At 38.4% G+C, this 24,317-nt stretch overlaps 1 protein-coding gene across 4 annotated transcripts in view; it reads left to right on the top strand.

The window, feature by feature from the left end:
* mylk4a (myosin light chain kinase family, member 4a) overlaps positions 1–24,317 on the top strand; it is a 38,731-nt gene that overhangs the window by 2,415 nt on the left and 11,999 nt on the right. The window contains exons 1-5 of one of the 4 annotated variants that reach the window (XM_067452204.1): positions 15,564–17,317; positions 18,127–18,243; positions 18,406–18,496; positions 18,583–19,051; positions 20,999–21,255. In XM_067452204.1, the coding sequence (XP_067308305.1) occupies positions 16,808–17,317; positions 18,127–18,243; positions 18,406–18,496; positions 18,583–19,051; positions 20,999–21,255 (1,444 nt within the window). In that variant the 5' untranslated portion in view covers positions 15,564–16,807. Of the gene's footprint in view, positions 1–15,563; positions 17,318–18,126; positions 18,244–18,405; positions 18,497–18,582; positions 19,052–20,995; positions 21,256–24,317 lie in introns of those variants that run through there. The other 3 variants (XM_067452203.1, XM_067452206.1, XM_067452205.1) reach the window with 3 other exon arrangements.

Raw genomic sequence — 24,317 nt, 5'->3', positions numbered from 1 at the left:
GATTATGTGTATGTGTCTAACAGAACATACCTTTAGCATGGTTGACTCAGAGCTATGTGGTTTCCAGATGGGCTACCACAATGTAGGCCCGTCGGCAGGTCGGTGAATCTCAAATAGTGAAATAATATTCGGTTTACGCTTATATCCATATATATTATATCCATATATAGCCATATATTTTGTTTAGTTGGCTGCTTAGAATCCTGGGAGAATCGTGATCCCTTTTTGGAAAAAACAAAACAAAAAGTGTTCTCAATTTTCCTGCAGCTTTACTCATGGCAGTTTGTTTCCCCTTTTTTGAACTGGAAACACATGAAGCCCTAAACACACAATTTAAAGAACAGTGCTTTTCCAAATGTTTCATTTATCACTTATTTTTGCTATATGATTAGCTTTTGAATCTTTTTTATTTTATTTATGTATCTGTTCTGAGCTAATTTTGTTAAGTTGTTGTATTTAGCTTGCTTGGCAAATGCCATTGTATTTTTTCTCCCAGTGGCACTAAAGGGAGGCTGAGCTATGTACTGTCAGATTTAGTGCTGTCACACTGTTGGTATGCTTATTGTCTGCAACTAGATAAATGGGATGGCCAACCTATATTGTCATGAGGCTGAATTTGAAATTGTCATCTATTCCGAGGTTCACAACCATTTGTACCTTCCAAAAACCGTAGTCACAGATGCAGCATTCCACAGTATGATTTTATAGTGAACACAGTTGTATTTATTTTTATTCAGATAACAGAAGCTTTTATTCAGAGCAAATTGAGGAATGCAAACAAACTTTACAATATATCCTAAGTAGATTTAGATCTTTCAGAGATAGGCTTAAAATGACAATGACTTTGAGAATTTTCTAATGGGATTTTTTATATTCCAATCATCCAGCCGGTGAAATGGAATGTGCTACTAAGTGTTGTTCCAAACATTGGGCAATACAATTGTCATGGGATCATCAGGCTCTCTCACCACCACACAACTGTCACCAGAGTACTAATCACCCGCACCTGTCAATCATTACTCCCATCATAAGTCACCCCTTCTAAGCATACATCACAGTTCAGTATTCAACTGGCCTTCAATAAGGACACAGACCCAACTCTCAGAGATCTCTAGGTGATTTCTAGTTCCCTGCATATATTTCAAGAATTATATCCTTGTTTATTCCCTCGTGTTTCCAAGTCTGCTTCCAAGTGTGTATTCTCCTGCAAGTGTGTAGACTTACCTCATGTCTTTTGACTAAAATGTGCCTCCAAATTACCACCACAAAAACCATGGGACTGTGCCATCGACATGAAACCAGGTGAGCAGTGCCCTCTGCATGAGTACTCTCCATCCCAGAACAGAAGGCCATGGATGAATACATCTAAGGGCCTCTAAAGCAGGGTTACATCTGCCCTTCTACTTGTCCAGCAGCTTCCAGTTTTTTTCTTTGTGGCGGAATGGTGGCTTGTTGCCCTGCACAGATTGTCAGTCACTCAACAAGATCACAATTAAATTCAGATACCCACTTTCCCTTATCCCAGCAGCTCTAGAGCAGCTGTGTGGGACCTCCATCTTCACCAACCTGGACCTCTGAAGCACATACAACCTCATCTGGATATGCAAGGTGGGAAAAGTGGAAGACCACCTTCAATACATCATCAGGGCACTGTGAATGCCAGATTATGCCATACGGCCTGGTTAGTTCCTGATCTGTATTCTAGGATTTCATGAATGAGATGCTCTGGAAACTATCCTAATCTACTCCAGGAGCCTGGAAACATTGCCAACATGTTTCTGAGGTCATCCAGAGGCTCAGGTACAACCTCTTCCACAAAGCTGAGAAATGCAGTTTTCACCAAAGAACTGCCCACTTTCTTTGAGATCATATCAGCCAAGATGATATGAGGAGAAGTTTGACTCCTACCACAGTCAAAGAACTCCAAAGATTTCTTGGATTCGCTAACTTCTACCGCTGCTTTATCAATAAAACTGCACCCTCACTGTTCCACTCACATCTTTGTTAAAATGCAGGCCCAAGTCTGAAGACTGCAAGGCCCCAGATGCAAATCATGCCATGCAAGAACTGAAGACTACATTTATCACCGCTCCATTCTTTGTTCACCCTGACTAGGGCTGCACGATTCTCATAAAACGTGCATCACAATTTTTCTCCATGGGAATTGAGATCAAGAATCTCTCACACAATTCTCATTTTGCATTTTGCACTCAAGTAAAATAAAAGTGCGGTCTACACAGGACATTCAGGATATCACATTTTTCTGTTTTCCTTATTTTAGACCCCTTTAAAGTAAATAACTTAAACGCTGTAAGCTGTTGAACATAAATAGAATGTTAACAATAATTAATATAAGTAATAAATATAACCTGCTTTTTGGACACTCCAACTGGCCTAGAGCCTTCTAAGGTTCTTTACCAACAACACTAACCTATTAACATTTTGAGGCTTCAGGGAGGAACGCAGGCATGTTATAATGTTCCTCCATTATGTAAACCCTTTCTGATGGGTAATTTGTTGCAGTGATAATGTAGCCTAATGTAATTCAGTCTGTTACTCTGTGGGACAACAAAGTGTATTGTGAATCATGTAAAGATATACTTACCATTCAAACCATAGCAATGCTAGTCATCTCATTCTTCAGTTTGGCCTTGGCACTGACTTTGTTGTCCTTTCTAACATATTTTGTTCTGTTACTGTCATAGGTCATTATATAATAAAAAAAAAAAAAAAAAAAAAAAAACCCATAAGGATGCATTTTTCAGAATAGCTGTTTTTTTAAGTCATTTAAGTTTTATGCAATGCACTGTCAGGCTTAAATGAGGCTCTATAGTTCAGCTTGACCATACAGCTGCTGTTGCCACAAAGTTCTACACATATTGCCTTTCTTTCTCGACTGTCTTTCGGCACTGGGTGTATAGACCTGGCAATGCAATGGATGAAAAATAGTTGGAAGAGGGAAGCGCTTGTCTATAGTCTTTATCATTGCCTTACATCCCTCATTTTTCACGTTGATTGGAGCCATGTCTTTAGCTAATGATAATAATATTGTGATGCACCATGTAACGTCTGAGTTTGTGTGCTTTGGTGGCTGTTTTTTTTAGGTATGGCTCCTTTGTCCTCCATGGCTATCTCATACTGTATTTTGTTGTGACGTTTGAGGGGGTTGTAGAGATTGGAGGTGTTACCTTGCTTGGTTTATGACTCTTTGTGCATCGTCGTCAGGTTTAAACCCTCAAAGGTTCCACATGGAGCAATGTGCTCAATTTTTTCTGTACCAATATTGTTACTTTGTCACTCACACTGTCACCATCAGGATTTTCCACACTGATGTTATTTTTATTTTTTGTCTCATGTGTGAAAATGGCCACTCCAAATCCAACTAGTAAACTGATAAATCTGTTTAGATCTGCCCCCTTGTTATTGAGTGAAAGCGAAACTCCATAAATGAGGAAAAGAGAGGAGAGACGTGATCGGGATTTATGACTAAAACATTCACTAATCTCTTTCCTGATTGGTGAATTAAGTGTTTTGTTTTACACTATGTGGGTGTGACCAGTAAGTTTGACTGATAAAGCATCTTGGATTGTTGTTAAGTAAAGTGAACACTTAAATGCAGCATGGTCTGAATACAGGCAAATACATGTCACGTAAATCGCCGTCATTTAGAAAGAAGATCGCATTTATGTATGAATCAAGATTGTGAATTTGTTTCCGATTAATTGTGCAGCCCTAACCCTGATCCTGAAAAGCCCTTTGTTGTGTAGGTACAGTAGATGCCTTCAACACTGGAGTGGGTGCAGTGTTATCCCAGAAGCAGGAGTCATTAAAACTCCTTCTATGCGCCTTCTTTTCCAAAAATCTCTCCCAGTGGAGCAAAATTATGATAATGGCAACAGAGAGTTTTCCATCAACCTTGCCTTAGAGAGTTGGAGACAATGGCTGAAAGGAGCTTGTAACCCTTTCATTATTCTTTGCATGATTCCAATCTTTCAACTCTCTGGCTGCTTCAAGAGTACTACTGGTGGCCTGGCATGGCAAATTACATTCAAAGGTTCAGCCAAGGTTGTCAGGAGGCACATTCTCTAAGGTTCCTTGTCATCTTTCTTTGGGACACTCCTTCTGTTGCCCATTCCTTGACGCCCCTGCTCATACCTGGGAGTGGATTTCATCACAGACCTCCCTGCCTCAGGTGTGTATACCTGCATACTGGTGATCCAAGACCAATTTTCTAAAGCCTGCAAACTCATTTCACTCAAGGGACTACCACTGCCACGGAGACAACAGAGGCCATGTTTAATTAGGTATTTCATAATTATGGTATCCTAGAATACATTGTCTCGGACCAAGGGCCCCAATTTTATTGTGTGTGGAATGCTTTCCTTTTCCTCATAGGTGTGAGCCTCACATCTGACTACCATCCGCAGTCTAACTGGCAGATGGAGAGGACGATTCAGGAGATAAGCCACTTCCTAAGAATCTACTGCCAAGGTCGCCAAGACTCCTGGGAACAAGTTATCGCCTGGGCCGAATATGCACAGCATTATCTTCGTCAGCCAGCAACAGGTCTCACAACATTCCAATTCATACTCAGATTTCAGCCACCATTATTCTCTTGGTCAGGCAAGCCTTCTGAGGTCTCATCTATCAATCACTGGTTTCAGAAGAGCGATAGGGCTTGGGATGAAGCTCAGCGGGCAGTGCACTGTCCCGTATCACTTCAGCGGGCAGTGCACTGTCATAAAAGCCAAGCAGATGTCCGGAGAAGCAACACTTGCACTTACCAGCCTGGGCAACTAGTGTGGCTCTCAACACAGGACATCTGACTGCTCCTGCCCTGCCCTGCTGTTAGCTGAGTCACAAGTACATTGGCCTTTTCAGGTCATAAGGCAAATTAGTCACATATGAGTTAAAGTTACCAGCACACTACAGGATTCACCCATCATTTCACATATCTCTCACTACCCACCTGTTTCTGTTTCTCCCACAGAGCCTGTCAATTGTTTCTCATCTGTCACCACTTATAAGCACACTCCTCAGTTCAGTCTTCATCTGGCTTTGAATAAGGACATGGACCCAACTCAGCAACGGCCAGGCCAAGCAATTCCAAGTTCTATGTGACAAATCCAAAAAGTATATCATTGTTTTTATTCCCTTGTATTTCCACGTCAGCTTCCAAGTGTGTATCACCTGCTATACTTACCTGCTCATTGCTTTTACGCCAGTCGACTGAGGTGTGTGCATCATCTGCCAGCTCTCCATCAGCCACCTATATAAGAAAAAGAACTTCCATTAATACATCATCACCCACAAACTATTTCAGTTATTTATTACCCACCTGCTCTTCCTGTACCTGCTGTGTGTCAAATAAATGTTTTTTATTTATTTATTTGGATTCACTTACCATCCTGTTCAGTGTATGTTTCCTGACAGTAATGAACTGTAGCATATTTGCCTTATCTTTTGTATGCCATTTTCTGATGCTTGTAACTTGTAACAATACAATAAAAAATATTGCACGCAAAAATGGCAACAGCTGGCAAAAATCATCAGGTTCAGTCTGAATGGCTGGCTGTATTTGCGAGAGTCAGAGTACACACGTTTTTATTAGTCTACCAGGAGGTTTTGTTGCCAGTTACACAGCTGCTAGGATTAGCTCTTCTCAGAATGAACCAGTCACTGGATTTTTTCCCCGGTTGGGGGCTGCTGTGTATTATTGAAAGATATTCAAGAGTTTTGTTTTGAGACAATCAATAGCATTTAAATTGCTTATATCTTTAAAGGGGACCTATTATGCCCTTTTCAACATATTGATTTAGTTTTTGAGCTCTACTAGAGTAAGTTTTCATCATTGAATGAAAAAAACCACAATTTTTCCAAGTCTGTGTTTCTTATTACTTCCTTCAGTGATGCCTTGTTTAGTTTTTGTCTCTGGGAAGCCCCTCCTTTTGAAAAACAAAATGTGCCCTAAATGGCAGGCTGGATAAGTGTGTTGTGATTGGTCAAGCACTTTGAGCGTGTTTAGGAAATGTCACTCCACTAATTCAGTAATACAGTAATTTGTATTATTTGTTATACTAGTTTGACATAACATGCAATAAAGTAATACAGTAATTAAAGCTGCCTTCATGTGCTATTGGAAATGTCCTGCTTCCCACTATTTATACGTTGTGATTACGAGTAGGGATGCACCGATACCGATACAAGTACTCGGTAAGTTTCGGTCCAATAATGTGCTCAAGTACTCATACTCGTAAAACTACCCCGATACAACCGCACCTGATACCAACACATCTTTGGATGTGGAGCCACACAGAGAGTTACATTCGCCGTGCACACCACCAACAACTGTGATGACTTCATTTTTGCCGGGTGCACCTTCTCACTAGTGCGGACCATATGTGTGGATGCCGCGAGTAGGCTATAAACCAAGCTGAACCTCTCGGTAGTGAGTAGTGTTGAAAGTGAAAGTCTGTTTAGTAAGCATGTGCAATCAATTTGAAAGAACACTATGAATAGTCAATTGCTTTCCTGAATGACGTTAAAAATAGATGCATTGGATGCGAATGCTCGCCTTGCATTATGATCACTGTATTAAACTTAAACGTTCACTGAATCAACGTCAGCCATCATAGACATATTGCTTCAAATCAGCTGAGCAATGGGCAGCACATGATTAATATGTCAAACCTAATAAGCCTATATTATAAACAGATTTCCTCAAATAAATGTTATTCCATGAACCACTGCAACTACTTGTTCATTACCATGGCAACTTCTTGCTTGTCCGGGATGAATGCGCTTCTCTTGTATGAAAAGTAGCTGCACACATGACGGACGGCAAAATCACAAAAAGCTTGTCGTTATTTGTTATACTAGTTTGACATAACATGCAATAAAACAGAAAAGTTTTATGTAAGCTTTCACAATCCTCCCTCACCTTCGTGGACATTAATCTGAAGCCGTCACGAATGTCAGAGAAAACCAACGCATGCAAAGCCTGAGGTAAAATTAAATGATTTTGTTTTGCTGCAGATACACGTTTCAAAATAATATATTAATTTCAAGGATTAAACATTAAAGGATTAATTCACCCAAAAATGAAAATTATTTCATTTATTACTCTCCCTCATGTCGTTGGATCTTCGTTCATCTTCAGAAGAGAAATGCAGATATTTTTGTTGAAAGCTGATGGCTGAGAAAGGCTTCAGATAGGCCTCCATTGGCATTCAGTACATTCCCACTCACAAGACCCATAAAGGCACTAAAGACGTCGTTACAAAGTCCATCTCACTACAGTGGCTGTACAATAATTTTACGAAGTGACAAAATAAAAATAATTACTTTATCCGCCAAGTTATTGTCTTCCGTGTAGGTCTCGGACACGAACTCGCGCGATAGCGGCGCTCCTCCTCTTCTGGGTCATGTATCTGAACAAATCGATCTGTGTCATATTCTCGCGCATGCGTCAAGTTCACGTCAATAACTTGGTGGATAAAGTCGTTATTTAGATTTTTGTATGCACAATAACTATTTTTGTTGCATTGTAAAATTGTTGTACAGCCACTGTAGTGAGATGGATTTTGTAACGACATCTTTAGTGCCTTTATGGATCTTGTGAGTGGGAATGTACGGAATGCCAATGGAGGCCTATCTGAAGCCTTTCTCAGCCATCAGCTTTCAACAAAAATATCTTCATTTGGGTTCTGAAGATAAGCGAAGGTCTTACAGGTGTCCAATGACATGATGGGGAGTAATTTAATAATTTTCATTTTTGGGTGAACTAACCCTTTAACACAACGGATATATATATATATATATTACAAAATTATATATATATATATATATATATGTATATATATATATATATATATATATATATATATATATATATATATATATATATATATATATATATATATATATATATATATATATATATATATATATAACCAAATGTACTTGGTCTGAAAAAAGTGGTATTGGTGCATCCCTAATCACGAGCTTGTTGCATTCAAGTGCTTTGAGGTAAGAATGAACAGGAATCATAGAGGGCACCATGTTGATTCTTGCCCATTTATTGGGAAAATCTTATTAAAATCAAAATTATTTGTAGTGTCACATGCACTGAAGACAGTGGCGTAACTTACTAATGATGGGCCCCAGTGCAGGCTATGCAGTAGGCCCCCCTAACCTAGCATGTAACAGTTTAGGTTTAGGTTTCATTTCTATATCAGGATATCGGTTGTTTATTATTATTTACAAATCAAATATGAATGGCTTATTCTGTGTCACCGTAATGTAGGGCCTACATCCCTTAATCGTAAAAAAGACACTGTTTTATAATCACGAAGGTTCCAAATGTGAGTTATTTAGGGGGGTTGGGGGGCATGCTCCCCCGAGAAAATTTAGCTTTCTAGGATCTACATATGTGCATTTTAAGATGTTCTGAAGGCCAAAAAAGTAGATAACAATATTACTAGAGACTCATCAAGATGGACATGTTGACATAGGCTACTTTTTTGTGAGTTTGTCCGTTCAAGCGCAAGACTTGTAAGAGAAATCTATATGCGCGCGATGTGAGACTGCGCGCTTTCAGATGAGTGCACAGAGACAGATGTTCTCATTCGCGTCTTCTGGCACTACACGCGGGTGATGATGATGGTGAAAATGACTGTCCATATTCCAACCTAAGGCAGCACTCGCATGCATTGAACAAAGTTTATAAAGAGAGACCGTTTTGCCCACATTTTTCTTTTATAATCGCTGGTGTTAGTGTACCACTGAGGAGCCCTTGCGTGTATCAATCAAGAGAAACATAAACAAAGTATTATTTTCAAGTTACAACCCATAGATGTGTCATCAGATGTGAGATGAACCACATCTTTAGACAAGCACGCAGGTCGCAGTTTCTGTTTCCGTCATCACATTTCGGACGTATTGTTTCGGTGATGAAAGTCTTTCGGCCAAGAATGCACCGAGAATGCACATGGTCCATTTTCGGCCGAATATTTGATGCATCCCTAAAATAATTAATAATAATAATAATAATAATAATAAATTATATTATGGGGTATTATTTAAACATAAATATGAAACTAAATAGGCTACGGTTTCTTTAACCCTCTGGCTGAAGAACGCACCGGCTGTTTTTTCCTCCTCACGAGTCATGACGGGGGATAGCCTATAACTCGCAATACTCCGTAATTTTTGGCCATACAGATAAATGTGAGACATAATTATAAACTATAAATTGTCTACTTTTATTTGTGTACACTCACATAACAACAAAACTTTGTGCTTTAGTAAAATAAATAAAAAAGGTACACTTTCTATCTGCGAGAATCTGAAACTCGGTGAATACATGACATAAACATGAACGTCTAATGAAAGCTTGAAATCGCTAGATTTAAATCAAATAATTCACATTTTATAGTAAATTGTGGAGCTCGCTGGCATAGAGCGGAATATCTAGCGCAGCGTCACGCAACTGTGCTCCGCTCACATGCTGAAAAAGGTGGTCAGCAGCCTATCCTAAGCGTGACGGTAGAGCGCGACAGCCGTGTGAAATCTGAAACAAGTACTTTTCATTTGAAATGTGAGTGTCACAATATTCTGTGGAGTCACTTTGTCTGCCAGGGGCACGTTTGCAATGTGGGCATGGGCCAGTGTGCGCTGCGGGCCCCCTTGCCGCACGGGCCCCAGTGCGACTGCACTGCCTGCACTGTCTATAGTTACTAGGGGTGTCAACAATAATCGATTCGGCGATGCATCGCGATGCGGGGCATGAACGATTCAGCATCGATGCGGCAAAGTGCCATAATCGATTATGTCACTGTTTATTTTCTGGCGGAAGTTTCAAATACTTCCGGTTCCGAGAGAATAACAACAACAACAAGAGATGGCTGGGGCAGAGGGAGAGGACCGCGATAGACGGGTTATTAAAAACACGCTAACGACCCGAGGTGTGTAGGATTGTACGTATATATTTTTTTGCACAATAATCAATGAATCTATAATGACGAAAAACGCCGCAATTCACCTTTATTCCACAAGGTGGCAATGTCTGATACGCAATGATGAAGTGACGTTTCACTCATAGTTACCTCTGACAGAAAACGAAACAATAATCTGCAAAACTTGAAATGGCTCAGTGATTTACCGCAGAAAGCAAGTACTAAACGCAATCATATGTTAGTGTCACTGTCTCTTGATGATGGATGTGGTCAAGAAGCTGTCAGTGATCAAAATATTGATTTTGAAGACATTGAAAATGAGTTTTGAGAATATGCTGGAGATCGCGAATATGAGGCAGATGCTGAATATACTGGTAAACGAGCTCTGATGAGGTCATAGGATGATGGTATTAAACATCTGCTCAAACTGAATCCTTCCAAGCTCCAAAAGGTAACGAAATAGGTTTTATTTTATTCTTCTGTAGCTGCTACTCTAAAATCAGGAGTTTTATATATTATCACGACAGGTAGAGGTCTATCCATGTTAAATATAGATCTGGGTCGCTAACGACCTGAATATGTAAGAATGTTTGGTGAAACAGTCATGCATTTAAGGGCTAATTGCATTTTATTTAATTACATTTTATTTTATTTAATAACTTTTATGTCAAAGATACAGGAGACACATAGCAGCCAATACAATCTGTTGTTTAATATCTGCTTGTATTGCCTCATGACTGATGAAAAATTTGCTTTGTGTGCAGTAGAATTTTGATGCATCACAATGCATCGTAGAATCGAATCGAATCGAATCGTTACCTGGTGAATCGTAATCGAATCGAATCGTGAAGGAAGTGCCAATGCACACCCCTAATAGTTACGCCCCTGACTGAAGACCATAATCATTTACGATGCCAGATTCTGTAATTTCGGTCAAATGCAGGCAATTTCACTGTGTATAAAACATACAATGGCCTACGATTCAAATGATTACTCGTGTGTGTAAATATGCGCTACATTAACGACAAGACTAGACGATCTAGCTGTTTTGGGGTAAAAACTAATAAATCATATACCTCTCAAAGCAGTAGGTCTTCCAGCCAACATGTTTAAAGTTTATGGCATGCCCGATCTCAGGAATTTGGGTATCAAAATTATTTCCGAACTTCCCAGTGGTAAACACAACATTTTTAAATGAGATTATTTAAATGAGAAATATTGTAACGTGTTCGTTCCTGGAAGAAAACTCAAGACTACAACGGAGGTGTTTCAGGGAGTTCAGAAACAGTGACACTGATATAGAGGTGCTTCCTTTGGAGTGACTTTGTGCTTTGTAACTTTGTAGATATTTTTCATGGTCAAACAGCAACATTGCACATACTAAATAAAGTTGAGCATGTAAAAAAAAAAGGTTTAGTTACACTTTAGCTGAAATAAACTATGGACTGGACAGTTGAAGCAATAACTGAACAGACTAATAAACTATAATATTCAGAATTATTACTCTTTGTAGTGCAATGCAGTTACAAGCCATTTGCAGTCCTTACATTAGCTACTCATCAAATCTTCGGGGTTTTCATCCAAATTTGAGATATTTTCTGCTGAAAAAAGTCTCTCAGAAATCTCCAAATCACAACAGTACAAATGTGGCACTAAATGTCAATTAGCTCAACTATACTGTGCTATTCAAACATTTCCACAAAATGCAAAGACAGTTCTTCTCCCCTTATTTGATATTAAATTCCATTCTTCTACTAGAAAAACAGCCAGAGGTTGCATGTGTACTGTATCCACATGCGCTTCAGACTACTGCACTAACACTAAGCACAGCTCATATGGTTCATATCCTCTAGGCACGTGTCATGTCTTGGTTCCGTCACTGGAAAAGTTGAGTGGTTGGCAGGCAAACTGATACTGGAACTGAGGGGCAGGGGGGTTGCAAACCACCCTCCAAATGTCCTGGGACAGAGTGTTCTGGCTGGATGGAGGTGGCTGCTCAAGGACCCCCTGCTGAATGGGTGTCGGGACGTCACACTGAACTCACACTCACAGTGTTTATATGTGTCCATCTCTCACTCTTTTTAGAACTCTCTGTAATTCACAGAGCAAGGATTATAAACAACATGCAAACAGTTCTTCTCTCTTCGGCTATACATCCAGTACATTGACTCACCCTCAAAAGTTTTAAACTTGTTTTTCTCTTTCTCATGTGGAACAAGAAAATACAGTATTTAAAGAATATTTATGCTGTTTTTGTCGATATTATGAAATTTGATGGGCTCCAAAAGTTTTACGCGTCAAAAAGGACAAAATAACAAGTGAAGTCTTAACTAGGCCACCTATAGGGACTTTCACCCAAGGATATGCAAGCACTAAAAGTCACAAGTTTGTTCTATCCAGAGGGGATTGAGATGGTTCAGCCAATTAAAACCAATTTGTATCACATAATATTCTTTAAAAACAACATTTACTGAGGAATACCTTCCAGACAGTTACCTCTTAATTACCCACAGATGTTAATACAGAAGGTATTTTGAAGCAAAAATTCTGAATATTATAGTTTATTAGTCTGTTCAGTATATTTTTTTGGGGGGGGGGGGGGGGGTACATGTTCAAATTTATTTAGTGTGTAATGTTGCTGTATGAGCATGAAAAAGATCTACAAAGTTACAAAGCACAAAGTCACTCCAAAGGAAGTTCTTCTTTATATCAGCGTCACTCCCTGAAGCACCTCCATTGTAGTCTTGAATTTTCTTCCAGGAAAAAACACGTCACAATATTTAAATAATTACATATTAGATGAATGTTGATGGTAAATGACAAAGTTTTATAGCCTATAGTTTGCCTTTACTTTGCTAATAATATAAAAGTAAACCAAACGCTACATTTACTTCTTTATTTAACAGGTCTAACATATTAGATATGACTCTGGGTCCATCTCAATCAGCTCCCTAGTTCAGTTGTCAGGGCACTGATCAGGGAGTCAGCCCATTGACTTATGTCCTGATCAGTGCCCTGACTAGTGAACTAGGGAGCTGAATGAGACGCAGGGCATGTAACAGAGGCTCTAAAGTAATGAAGAAAGAGAAGGAAGAATGGCGCGGCTGTTCTCCCGTGACAATAAAAGTCTGGCACGCCGTCAAAATAAAAGCCCCACTTCTAACGCATCGGGCAATCAAAAAAAAACGTATCAGCCAATGCCAAATATCGGTTGACCACTAATTGTATCTCTTTGTAAACCACTGTTTGATTATTACTTTTTCTTCTACATGTATGTACCTTTTGGAGTTAGCAACCCCAATGAATTTCATTATTTGGACAAAACAACTGAAACTATGATGTATTTCACAGAAGAAATAATATAATTATATAGCATAGGAGCACTGGGTTTCTAGCCAAACAGGCCCACTCCACAATTAATATCTACCACAATCAACAAATTGACAACCACAAATTAGTCAAACTTAGAAATTAGTTTTGGGTATAGAGCGCACTTATGTAACATTTTTATTGGAGGGGCATATAAAAATGGGCCAAATTTGGATTGCATTGATAATCCATGGCAAATACATTGTTGTCACAGGTAATGTCCAAAAAGAAACACATTTATATTATATTAATTTGTTAAGTTGTTTGTTAAGTTTAAATACTGTTTCAATATTGGTATACCGGTTCCATATTGGCCTTGGTATGCCTTGTAAGCTTTCATTGTAAATATACTGTTTTGCATAGTCTGTATTCAATAATGGAAAATGTCAAAATGTGAATAGGAATGGTCTTCTTAATCATGTTTTCAGGACATTTAACATTGATGTTGTCTTATGGGTGACATCCGAAACAGATATTCGAACCCAAGTTTCCATTTTTTTTTTTCCAACACAGGTTTCGTGCTTGTAGCAATAGCCCTCTTGTGTGTATCTATTTACACAAATTCAACTTTTCATCTTGCCAAAAGAACAATTTGTGCCTGGACCTGTTTGGGGATTTCAGCCCATGCATTGAACTAGTTCTACTTCAAAACATTTGTTTAACCTTGTCCAAGAGGTGACACAGTAATGTGTGCCTCAATCTCGGTAGTTGTTTATTCGTTACTGCACAGCATGTGTTATTTAGCTTTCATATCAGGCAATGAATGGCCTGAATTGCAGTGTGTCATCGTGGGCAGCTGTGCAGCTTTTTTCCACGCTGCCATAACTAGTAGCCTAGCTGTGTTTGTCACTTGCTCACCGCAGCACTGCACAGTAAGACTTGGCTCAATTCTCAGTATGGCTGTATTACATCCCATCTATCAAATTTCATTGTAAACTGCTAGTAATATAAACTCAAGCGAGGTCTTGTGCTAGCTCCTGTTTTCTCATCAGTCTCACGATTTTGTTGTCTTGAAATGGTATTGGCCTCTGCCGTTTTGTATTACTCTGACTGTCCAAATTTATACTCTGGCTAAGATAGCTGATGTCTGTCTTGCATATGCTGATTGACTGCACATATCAAAAACTTTGCAGTCAATCAAACTGAAACTGGAACAGTGGTGTCCTTGCCTGTATGCAGTGCACGCACATTGCGTACCCTGACAGCACCAACATGAATTCTGTAATATAATTTATGCCAATATTTTTTTTAAACTGGGGGTGACTTTTACCTTGCCTTGTTTGTCCTTCCCCTGATTCAACGAGAAAGTGATTGTTTTGTGGCAGTCAGTCTACAAATAATGCTGAATATTTCTTCATTTTTATTTCAGTGGTCAAATGTGACCTGGATGTGTTAGTTTACCCTTACATTGTGTCCAGGTTCGTAAACAAAGGTGCATTAATCTAATAATTGTTATAAAGCCAATTGTTGATTGATTGCATTTTGATTCCTCGAATTGTCCTTGAACACATTTGTGCTGCATTGTCACACCGTATCTATTTTTTCTTAGACAACATGCAGTGACTACCATCTGCATTTCTATTCTGTCATCTGTTGGTGTCCAAGGACAGTTGATGCACACCCGGTTGCAAATGAGGTCTCACTTTGATCCCATTTTTGTCAGATGTCAGATTCACTGCCGGTACATTGTGAAAATAGACAATGGAAGTATCCATCTTTTGAGACTTGCCCAAGTTGTTATAAATAAGCAATATCATCTATCAATAACTGTGGCTGCTTGGCTGATTATCAAAAGTCTCAAGCTTTAGTCTCATTGTATTAGTTCCAAAATACCAACAGGCTTGTCAATGGCCAATGTACTTTTTCTTTTTTCAAATATCTATTAAATTTTGAGTAAATATTGTATAAATATCTGTTAATTTCAGCATATTTGCCTCATTGACTACATATGTATTTGTGTTTGTTAGCCTTTCTGATAACCATTGGCGCCATCTATTAGGGGTCATTGGGTCAAATGATTCCTGTGACTATAAGACGATGACTATGGTGTTGGGGTGGTACCGCTGAGTATTCTAATGCTATTCTGGGAAGAGACATTTTATTTTGGTAAGGATGGCATTTGAGAAATATAGAAAATGAACACTGATTTGAAATGCACACGGGACTACTACACTAAAACTAGGTCAGGTGAACTGTATTATGGGGTTTGGGAGGGCAGAGGGGGGCTTCATATTTCATCCTCTAAGTTAAAATTGATCCGTATCTGTCTTAACTGTGGATGAGTAAGCTTTTACTTAAAACACTGGCCGTGGGTTGATTTTTGTTTCTGTACCCCACCCACCGACGGAGGAAATTGCATTGGGCTATTTTTGATTGGCCTTTGGGCTAGTTTTGTTTCACCAACCTGGCAACCTTTGGGAAAGAGTGACTAGGTCAGAACACTGGCACTAGCGATAGTTTCAGTCAAGAGAGGGTCTTTCACAGTCTCTTCTTGTCCAATAGTAGTGTGACACTATTCAACAGTTGGTCTGTATGTAAGAGGATACATAATCTTATTCAATAAAAATACAATTTCACTGGTTTTGCACTTTTTTTAGTACAACTTTTGCTTTCCCCAAGAAATTTTCTTGACTGAAATAATTCAGTTATTTTGTGAGGGTACACATCTTTCCACAGATAACACAGGGGAACGCAAAAGTTTTGCAAGATAACACAAATGGGGGAATGCAATACTTTCGAGAGAGACTGCAAAATTTCTTGAAGGAACTCAATACATCTCTGAGAGAACATTTCTCGGAGGAACTAACTTTTGGGAGAGAATGCAAAAGCACTTTACCTCATTTATTTTCCCATGTCCCCTCAGGATTTAGTTTTTCCCATAATTTTTTGACTGAACTCTTCATGTACTCTTGGCTTCACCAACTCTTGGCTTCATTCCTGCAGAATACGAGCCCCTGGAATTTCAGGGAAGTTCCATCAACGTGAAATCTTAGATAACATGACGTCTCTGATCGAACTTTTCAAGGTGAAAGAGATGTCAGTACTCAAGTTTCTTTCCATTCATTTTCTGAGCAGCCCTTTCTGGAAACCGAGTGTCTCCGGGGCCCCTTTGACACCTGGCAGGGAGGCATCTGCCATGGCTTTAGCACTCAAAGCTTCTAAGATGTCACACAGCAATTCCTGATCCAAACATAGCCCCTCCCCGGGAGCTGCTGACGTAAAACCCCCCATACCAGTTACATTTACTGAGACCGGCTCATTCCATTCTTAATGTGACCTCCCCTTTGTAGAGGTACATAGAGTGTTCAATGGAGAGGAAGAGATGGACAGATCAACTTGTTATTGGGGGATTTAAAATGTCTGTATTTTTCTGCTTGGCTTATTGTTGGATGTCTTTTTGAATACCCAGATCTTCTGCAGGTGAATCTCTGTTAGGTTGTCCAGAGGTGTGGTTGGATTTAGTTTAGATCTTTAATGCTATCATGAGTTCTGCTGACTCTAGCACAGGTATTGACCTGCTCCAGGTCAGGATTGAGTCCTTGAGCAACAAAATGGACAGGCTCATAAGCATCCAGGAAAAAGTGCTTAGCCGACTCGATGGCATGTCTCAAGACATTGATGGAATTGAGAAAGACGTAGAAACTCTGAAAGTGGAAAAGGAGGAAATCCATGTTCCTTCAGTTATCCGTACAGGACCAGCAAATGAGATGAAGGAAATGTGCCAAGAAATGAACAGCATCATGTTGGCTGTAAATCAACGCTCAGAACAGCAAACCCAAAAGCTGGAGGGAATGGAAAGACTAGTGATGAGCATTCAACAGGTTGTCAGCTTTATTGGAGAAACAGTAAAAACGTCCAAAATCATGGATATTATGTTCAAAGGGCCGGCTTCTCGAAAAACCAAACCGGCTTCAGCCCTCAAGTCCAAGGATAGTAAAATCAAACTGAACTCCAAATTCCAGTCAGATAACAGTGAGACTGTCCTTACCAAGGTGAGTTAAATCTCCAGTAGCCTATGGAAGATTTATCTATACATAGAGGTGATATAGTGGCATTTTATAAAGAAAATATCATCATCATTATAGTGAACAAAGTAATGTCATAATTCAAACATTTATTACATGGCGGCTTTCTTAAGTAGACATAGAAGGTATGATGCCATTTTGAAAGGTCTTAAAAATGTTGACATAATGAAATGGCCATTACACCACTCACTGAAGTTAGATTAACTTTGAAGCACATTACTAAATTGGTCTTTGTGATGTGAGTGATTGGAAAGGAGAACATTACCTAGAAAAAGGTAGATATATGAAGTCAGCTGGATTTGTGTGTTGGGCTATACAGTTTCAACTAGAATCTAAATTACTCCTCCACCCCCAATGTTGTGGCCTTCAATATAACATGTGTTGTGCTATTGTAAATACCCCACACATCATCAGCCAAGCTATGTAAAGGAAAGACTTCAACTGATGGCGCCACATTAGCGGAACCATGTAATTTACGCCTTTCGTATTAGTTATTCATATGCCAGTGAATTGAAGCCAGCACTTTTATGTCCTAAGACTAACTACTGTTTAAATGACATGTTGTGCATAAATGTCACATTTCTAATTATCTTGAATAATGTATTTATTGATTGTTTCCCACATTTACCACTCTTTTATTGTATTCATAGTTGTATATTTGTTTCCTGCATCATTGCACAAAGAGAAGCCAAGAGTTTATTTCACATAACATTTGGCTATCCCAGACTATCTGTGTTTCATAATGACCCACCCCACTTATATTGTGTCTGTAACAGAAAACTACCTCTGCTAAAAGCTCTGAAGGGACTCTGGAATCTGAGCACAACATCATGAGTCTACTTACAAGCTCAAGAATATTGGATCAAAATATTTGCTTCAAATGTACTACCTTTGTAGGTTCATGAATCATGCATTTTACACAAATTATTAGCGACCCTGAACTAATTGCACAAATTCGGTACACATTACTGCTTTGTTGATGAGAAAAACACTTTTTCACTTTAAACTCATTTTCTCATCTTATTTATTTGCTATATTTCCATTTTGCTCCAAAGCAAAAAGATCACAAAGCTAAAGATGGGAAGTTTCATCTGAGCTTCAAAGGCCTCAAAGCACAGAAGAAGAAGAAGCCACCTGATTCAACTGGTAAATACAGCAGAAAACGAAATGCTAATAAAGTGTGACACATTCAACACCACATTTTTCACTTTTCCTTTATGTTCATATTGCAGTTGATACAATCTCTTTGAGGAAACAGGCACTGTTGCTTGAAGAGGTGCAGAAACTAAATCAAGAGAATGCAGAACACTCTAAAGCATCCCAAAATCAGGAAAATGACATTCAAAAATCTGAGGATGTCTCGGATGCTCCCATTCTGCAGGACCTTATCCTGGAGGAATCCAAGATACTTCAACCTGAAGAAGAGGAGAACTCAAAAGAAGAGGTCACGCTGGAGCTGAAAGAGGTCACTCTGGAGCTGAAACAAGATGAGATGAAAGACACAGAGCCAAAAATAGAGGAGATCCAGGGTGAAACACAACAATTAGCAGAAGAAGAGCCTAAGGAGATGCCCCTTAAGGTCACTGACATACTGAAAGATCAGGAGGAAGAGGGTACAGAGGACCAGGCGACTACTGAGGGTCCATCAGTACTTGACATTACTGACACAGAACCGACACCAACTGAGAACTCATCGCAAAGGTGAGTTGTGAATCACATGTCCAAAAGCATGTGAAAACCTCCTATCATGTCTGGCTATCCCAATAATTAATATAACTGATAATTACAAATTACAGAAGAAATAGAGTACCAATTACAGAATAATAAAATAAAGGATATTTCATTACCTTTTGGACCTTGGTAGGGTTCAGAGCAGATGTTTTATACCTCGTCAGAACTCATTTGCCAGTACATTTAGCATCTGGTTCATAATCACGATCTCAAATATTCTCAAAACTCATTTTCAACATCTTTAAAATCAATATTTTGATTCACTGATAGCTTCTTCGCCAGATCAACCATCAAGTGACAGTGACACTAATATTTGACTGCGTTCAGTACTCGTGCAGCCCATAGTGTTTCTTGAGTAAAGAAAACATTGTACTTACTCAAACATTAGTTCTTTATTTATCTTTGCATTGCAAACAAGCAGAGACTGTCCAAACTGCGCGCAGCACTTCATTTACGATAGAGTTGGGTGGATTTATGATGTTTGACTGACAGTTTGATGTGCCAATGGAATTGAGAGGTTTAGTCAAAACCTTTTTAGAGGCTTTTCACTGTTTAAATATTTGTAAAACCTACATGCAGACGCAAAGGATGACCAATAGCTTTATTTATTTTTTAAAAGGCATACAGCAACAACATATTCTATCTGTAATGTTTTTTTTGGAATTTGATCATTTTCCATGGCACACCTGACAATCAGTCAGTGGCACAGTTGTTGTGAAACACTGTTCTAAAGAATTGTCTGCTTCCAATTTTGTGCCAATGCTTTTCTATTTTTTTATATACATGGTTTACTCAGAACTCGATTGTCCTGCACAAATCCCAGACCTGAATCTTTATCGATCTTTAACTTTTTAGATTTATTAGAAGGCTAAATGTGAGCCAGACTCTATCACTCAATATCACTGTCCTACTCGACCCGCTCTGAGTGGGATTCGAATCGGCAAGACGGCATGGGAATTAGGCACGCTGAAGATCGCAGTCTCTAGTGCGCCTCTTGAGGCCAGGGGAGTGAAGTTTTCTAATTTTGTCTTAGAAATTGCCTATGAGACTATGGTTCTGACAACACCAAGATTTTTGTTATTAGGCCTAGAGTACATGTGATTTAGCGTGACATTGTCATACTCAGATTCTAGTCAGAATATGAGTCTGATACTGCTCCTCTGGGCTGTGATTATGGGCCGTGTTTCAACCGAACTAGGAAAGAAAATGCCTCTGCACTCAATTGAATAGACCTGCAATCAATCAGATCAACCGAGTAAGTGATGTATGTTGAGTGACGCATATTTGTAAACAGAACTCAACTGCACGCATGCTGGAAGAAGTAGAAGAAGATGAGTGTAAACGATCTTTGGCCAGTGTTGTAAAAATAATTTAATGTTACGCTGAGTACTTACCATCATGATCATCATTTTTTAGAGATATAGTAAAGGTTAATGCATTTACGAACAAGTTCCCGTTAAGTTAACAAATTCAACCCAAGCGCCCTTTCGTGATGTGGATGATTACGTTACTGTTGATCAGCTGTCCATCATCGTATATAGCCTGCCCTGACAATTTAATTGGGCTCTGGTTCGAGCATAGTTGCTCCACAATGGATCAAGTGCAGACCGAACTTCCTGACCTCAAATGTTGTGGGTGGGGCTAAGTTCGGCTGGCATCCAGTCTGCATACAATCAGCTTGTAAAAGTACCATTATAAGACCCCTTTAAAGGTGTTGGTCACTTATTCAGTTGATATTGGTATTTCCAAATAACATTTCATCTGAACACATACCCTATTTATTAGACCCCATGAACACTTTGATAGAGAACAAGTTTAAGCCAGATTTTTGTGTAAAAACATTTATACAGGCACAAACTGCATGGCTATGGTGAATGAGATCGAATGTCTTCACCCTCTTTTCTGTTGGTTCAGCAGTGAGCCTGAGCAGGTGGATGAGGTGAATCCCAGCAGCAAACGACGCGTAACAGAAGAAGATCTGGGTTTGGAGGACCACAAGAAGAGCAGAGTTGAGGAGGGGCAAAACCAGGGCGAGCAGAAGCCACAGGAACCCGATGATCTCCGTGGAGTTTTCAAAGCTGAGGGTGTGGAAATCGAGTTGGATTTCAGCAAACTGAAAAAGGAGAGCTATGAGGATGAGATTGAGGATGAAGATGACGATCACTTCTTCATTGGTAAGATTCGCAGTGGTTAATTTGTACAAATTGATTACCAATATGAACTAAAACCATAAAAAACATAATTACTTGAAGTAAAATAAACCTTCACTGAAATAAAAAAATCTAAATAACAACATAATAAAAATATATTTAAGCTAGTAATCAAAGCAGCATGTATAAATAATATATAATATTGTATATATACATGAAACTAAAATTTCTCTGCAATTAATAATATTGAGTTGATAATATAAACACACGGTCATATCATATTTCGATGATCTAAAGCTGGGTGCATACTGTACAATTTATATTAGTACTTGTCAGACTCTATGAACATGATCCTCGCTGTAAGCCACGTCTCAGCCTCAGTTGTCATTCATGTTATGTTAGACTGTATGACTGTCAAGAAGCTTTATAAATGGATGCACACAAGACTCATCCTGAGTTTTATTTCATCAATCCGTGACACATTTTGTGACTGTGAGCTTACATGTGGGATTGAAATGGTGGCTTGCAGAGAAATACAATCTCTAGCGTTACTTTTGCTCTTGGCTTGTCTTGAAAAGAAAACTGGAAAAGTTGTGTGGAGTAAGTTGTGGTTTGTTTTGCTCTCACTAATTGCGTCAACAGGTTTGGGGCTATTTTTTCATTTAAAACTCGCTGTAGGAGAATCCATGCTGCAGGACTGTGTGTCAAATCTCATGATTCTGACAGAATTTTGTGACAAGGTAAAGTTGCGTTGAACATGTCAAACTAGCAATCCCGGACTTAAAATGTTGGACTTCAGATCCTGACATTTATTTACATTTACATTGATGCATTTAGCAGACGCTTTTATCCGAAGCGACTTACAACAGTAAGCGATCAGTCGAGAAGAGGCAAAGAAACGCAAAAAGTGCCCTAATACCAAGATATGTATACTACGCAGAGTAGCAAAAACCAGAAAAGGGAAGAAAAGAAGAAAAAATAAACTGACAGGATTTCTTCAAATGGCTGCGAACATGTCAAATTAGTGATCAGAGACTTCAGATTTTTGTTCTAGGATCCAGCAATCTTTTAGGATTCACAACAATCATGGTCAAAATAGCACAGTGTGAACCTGGCGACATCATAGTAATTTCACTACTGGAAATACTAACTCCAAACAGTATCCTGTTGGTTCCATGCTGGGTAAGGCTGGTTTTTGCTAGGTTAGCTAGCTATCTGTTGTAGACCGGATGGCTTTTTCAAAGGCTGATTTTATTCAGATGTTTGGACACACCTACTCATTCTTTATGCTGAATATTTTCCAAAATTCTTTCCACATTCTCAACCATCTTCATGAGGTGCATCCAGAAGGAAATTCACATGTATGATACACACTTGATTATGTTTTTCCTGCTATTCACTTCAACTCACAGTTGAATAAAATAAATAAATAAATAAATAAATAAATAAATAAATAAATAAATAAATAAATAAATAAATAAATAAATAAATAAATAATCAATTTTAGTTTTGGAAAGAAATTTGCAAGATTTGGAAATAAATTTGTTTTGTGTGTAGCCTACTAAACAAATTTCAAGCATTTGAAACCGTCTCAGTGAAACATTTTTTCCACTGTTTTGTTAATGACATGAACATGGATAAAACCTTGCACAATTTGCTGTCTTTCCATCCAATAGGCCTTCTACCGATAAAATGGTGTGCATAATGATGTCATCCCTAAAAAAATTGCATTGTCGCATAAGTTTTGTTGTATTGCTAAAAAAAGATTTGCTCCTTGAGTCATTTCCATATATAACTTCATGTATATCGCAAATTATATTGGTAACACTTTACAATAAGGTTCATTAGTTAACTATATTGGTTAACATGAACGAATAATGAACTGCACTTATAAAGCATTTATTTATCTTTGATATTGTTAATTTCAACATTTACTAATGCATTATTAAAATCTTGTTAACATTGGTTAATGCACTGTGAACTAACATGAACAAACCATGAACAGCTGGATTTTTATTAACTAACGCTGAACAGAGAATGTTCATGGTTAAGTTCATGTTAACTAATACAACCTTATTCTAAAGTGTTACCCTTATATTGTATAACTTGCTCATCCCACATATTGGTAGAATGCAGAGAGTAATGAGACAATTGAAAATGACCAGTTTATTGCTTACTATTTTCACAAATAATAGGTCTATTATTAAATTAGGAAATATTAATCTGAAGATCACAGTGAAGTGGGACAGCTTGGCTGACAGGACTGCATGAATTGCCTTTATGAGACAAAGCCCATGGTTTTGGTCACAGGGCAGCTCATTTATCCATATGCAAACTTTTAGGATAAAAAAAAAGATTGGTACAGTAAAACGTTCAGTCATATAGTAACAATCTTTAAAGTAAGTCTTGAATATGCAGTCAAGCCACGGTTTGTCGTGGCCGAGAACACATATATTCAGATCATTCAAACCAAAAAGAAAGATTTGTTCTGATTTTTAGTTCAATAACATCAAATCGATCAAAAACATAAAATCTCTGTTAATAATTTGTTCTATCTTTAGCCTAAATGTTTTATTTGTGTAGCCTATATTTAACTTTTTAAATGGTCTACAGAGTTGCAGTCTTAACTATTCTAATATTAGTTTTTGTTTAGTTTTTTATTAGTTTGCGCTAAAAATGATGTTACATATTAATAAATTGTATTTATAAAATTATTTTATGAACACGTCATGTTTGTGATTTTCATTTGTCAAGTAACCAGAAATCGCAATTTCATGGCATTCATTTATTTATTCAGATACGGAAGTAACTTGTTGGGCCCTATTTTAAGGGTGCAGGTGCATTTAGGGTATATACAAATCTACTTTTGTTAGTTTAACGACGGAAAAAACTGTTGGCATTTGGTCCAAAAGGGTTGTCCCTAGTCTCTTAATGAATCATGGTTGTGTTTTGGGTGTAACGTGCAATAAACCAATCAGTCTCATCTCCTATTCCCTTTAAAAGCCAGTTGCACTTGCACCATGGCAAATTCGTTATTTACATGTTGGAATTTGCGAGCTGAAAGACTGAATGCTTCCCCAGAGAGG

The sequence above is a fragment of the Pseudorasbora parva genome, chromosome 9 (assembly GCF_024679245.1).
Source record: "Pseudorasbora parva isolate DD20220531a chromosome 9, ASM2467924v1, whole genome shotgun sequence".
NCBI lineage: Eukaryota > Metazoa > Chordata > Actinopteri > Cypriniformes > Gobionidae > Pseudorasbora > Pseudorasbora parva.
The sequence above is the reverse complement of the archived record's forward strand: the minus strand, read 5'-3'. Positions and strand labels throughout refer to the sequence as shown.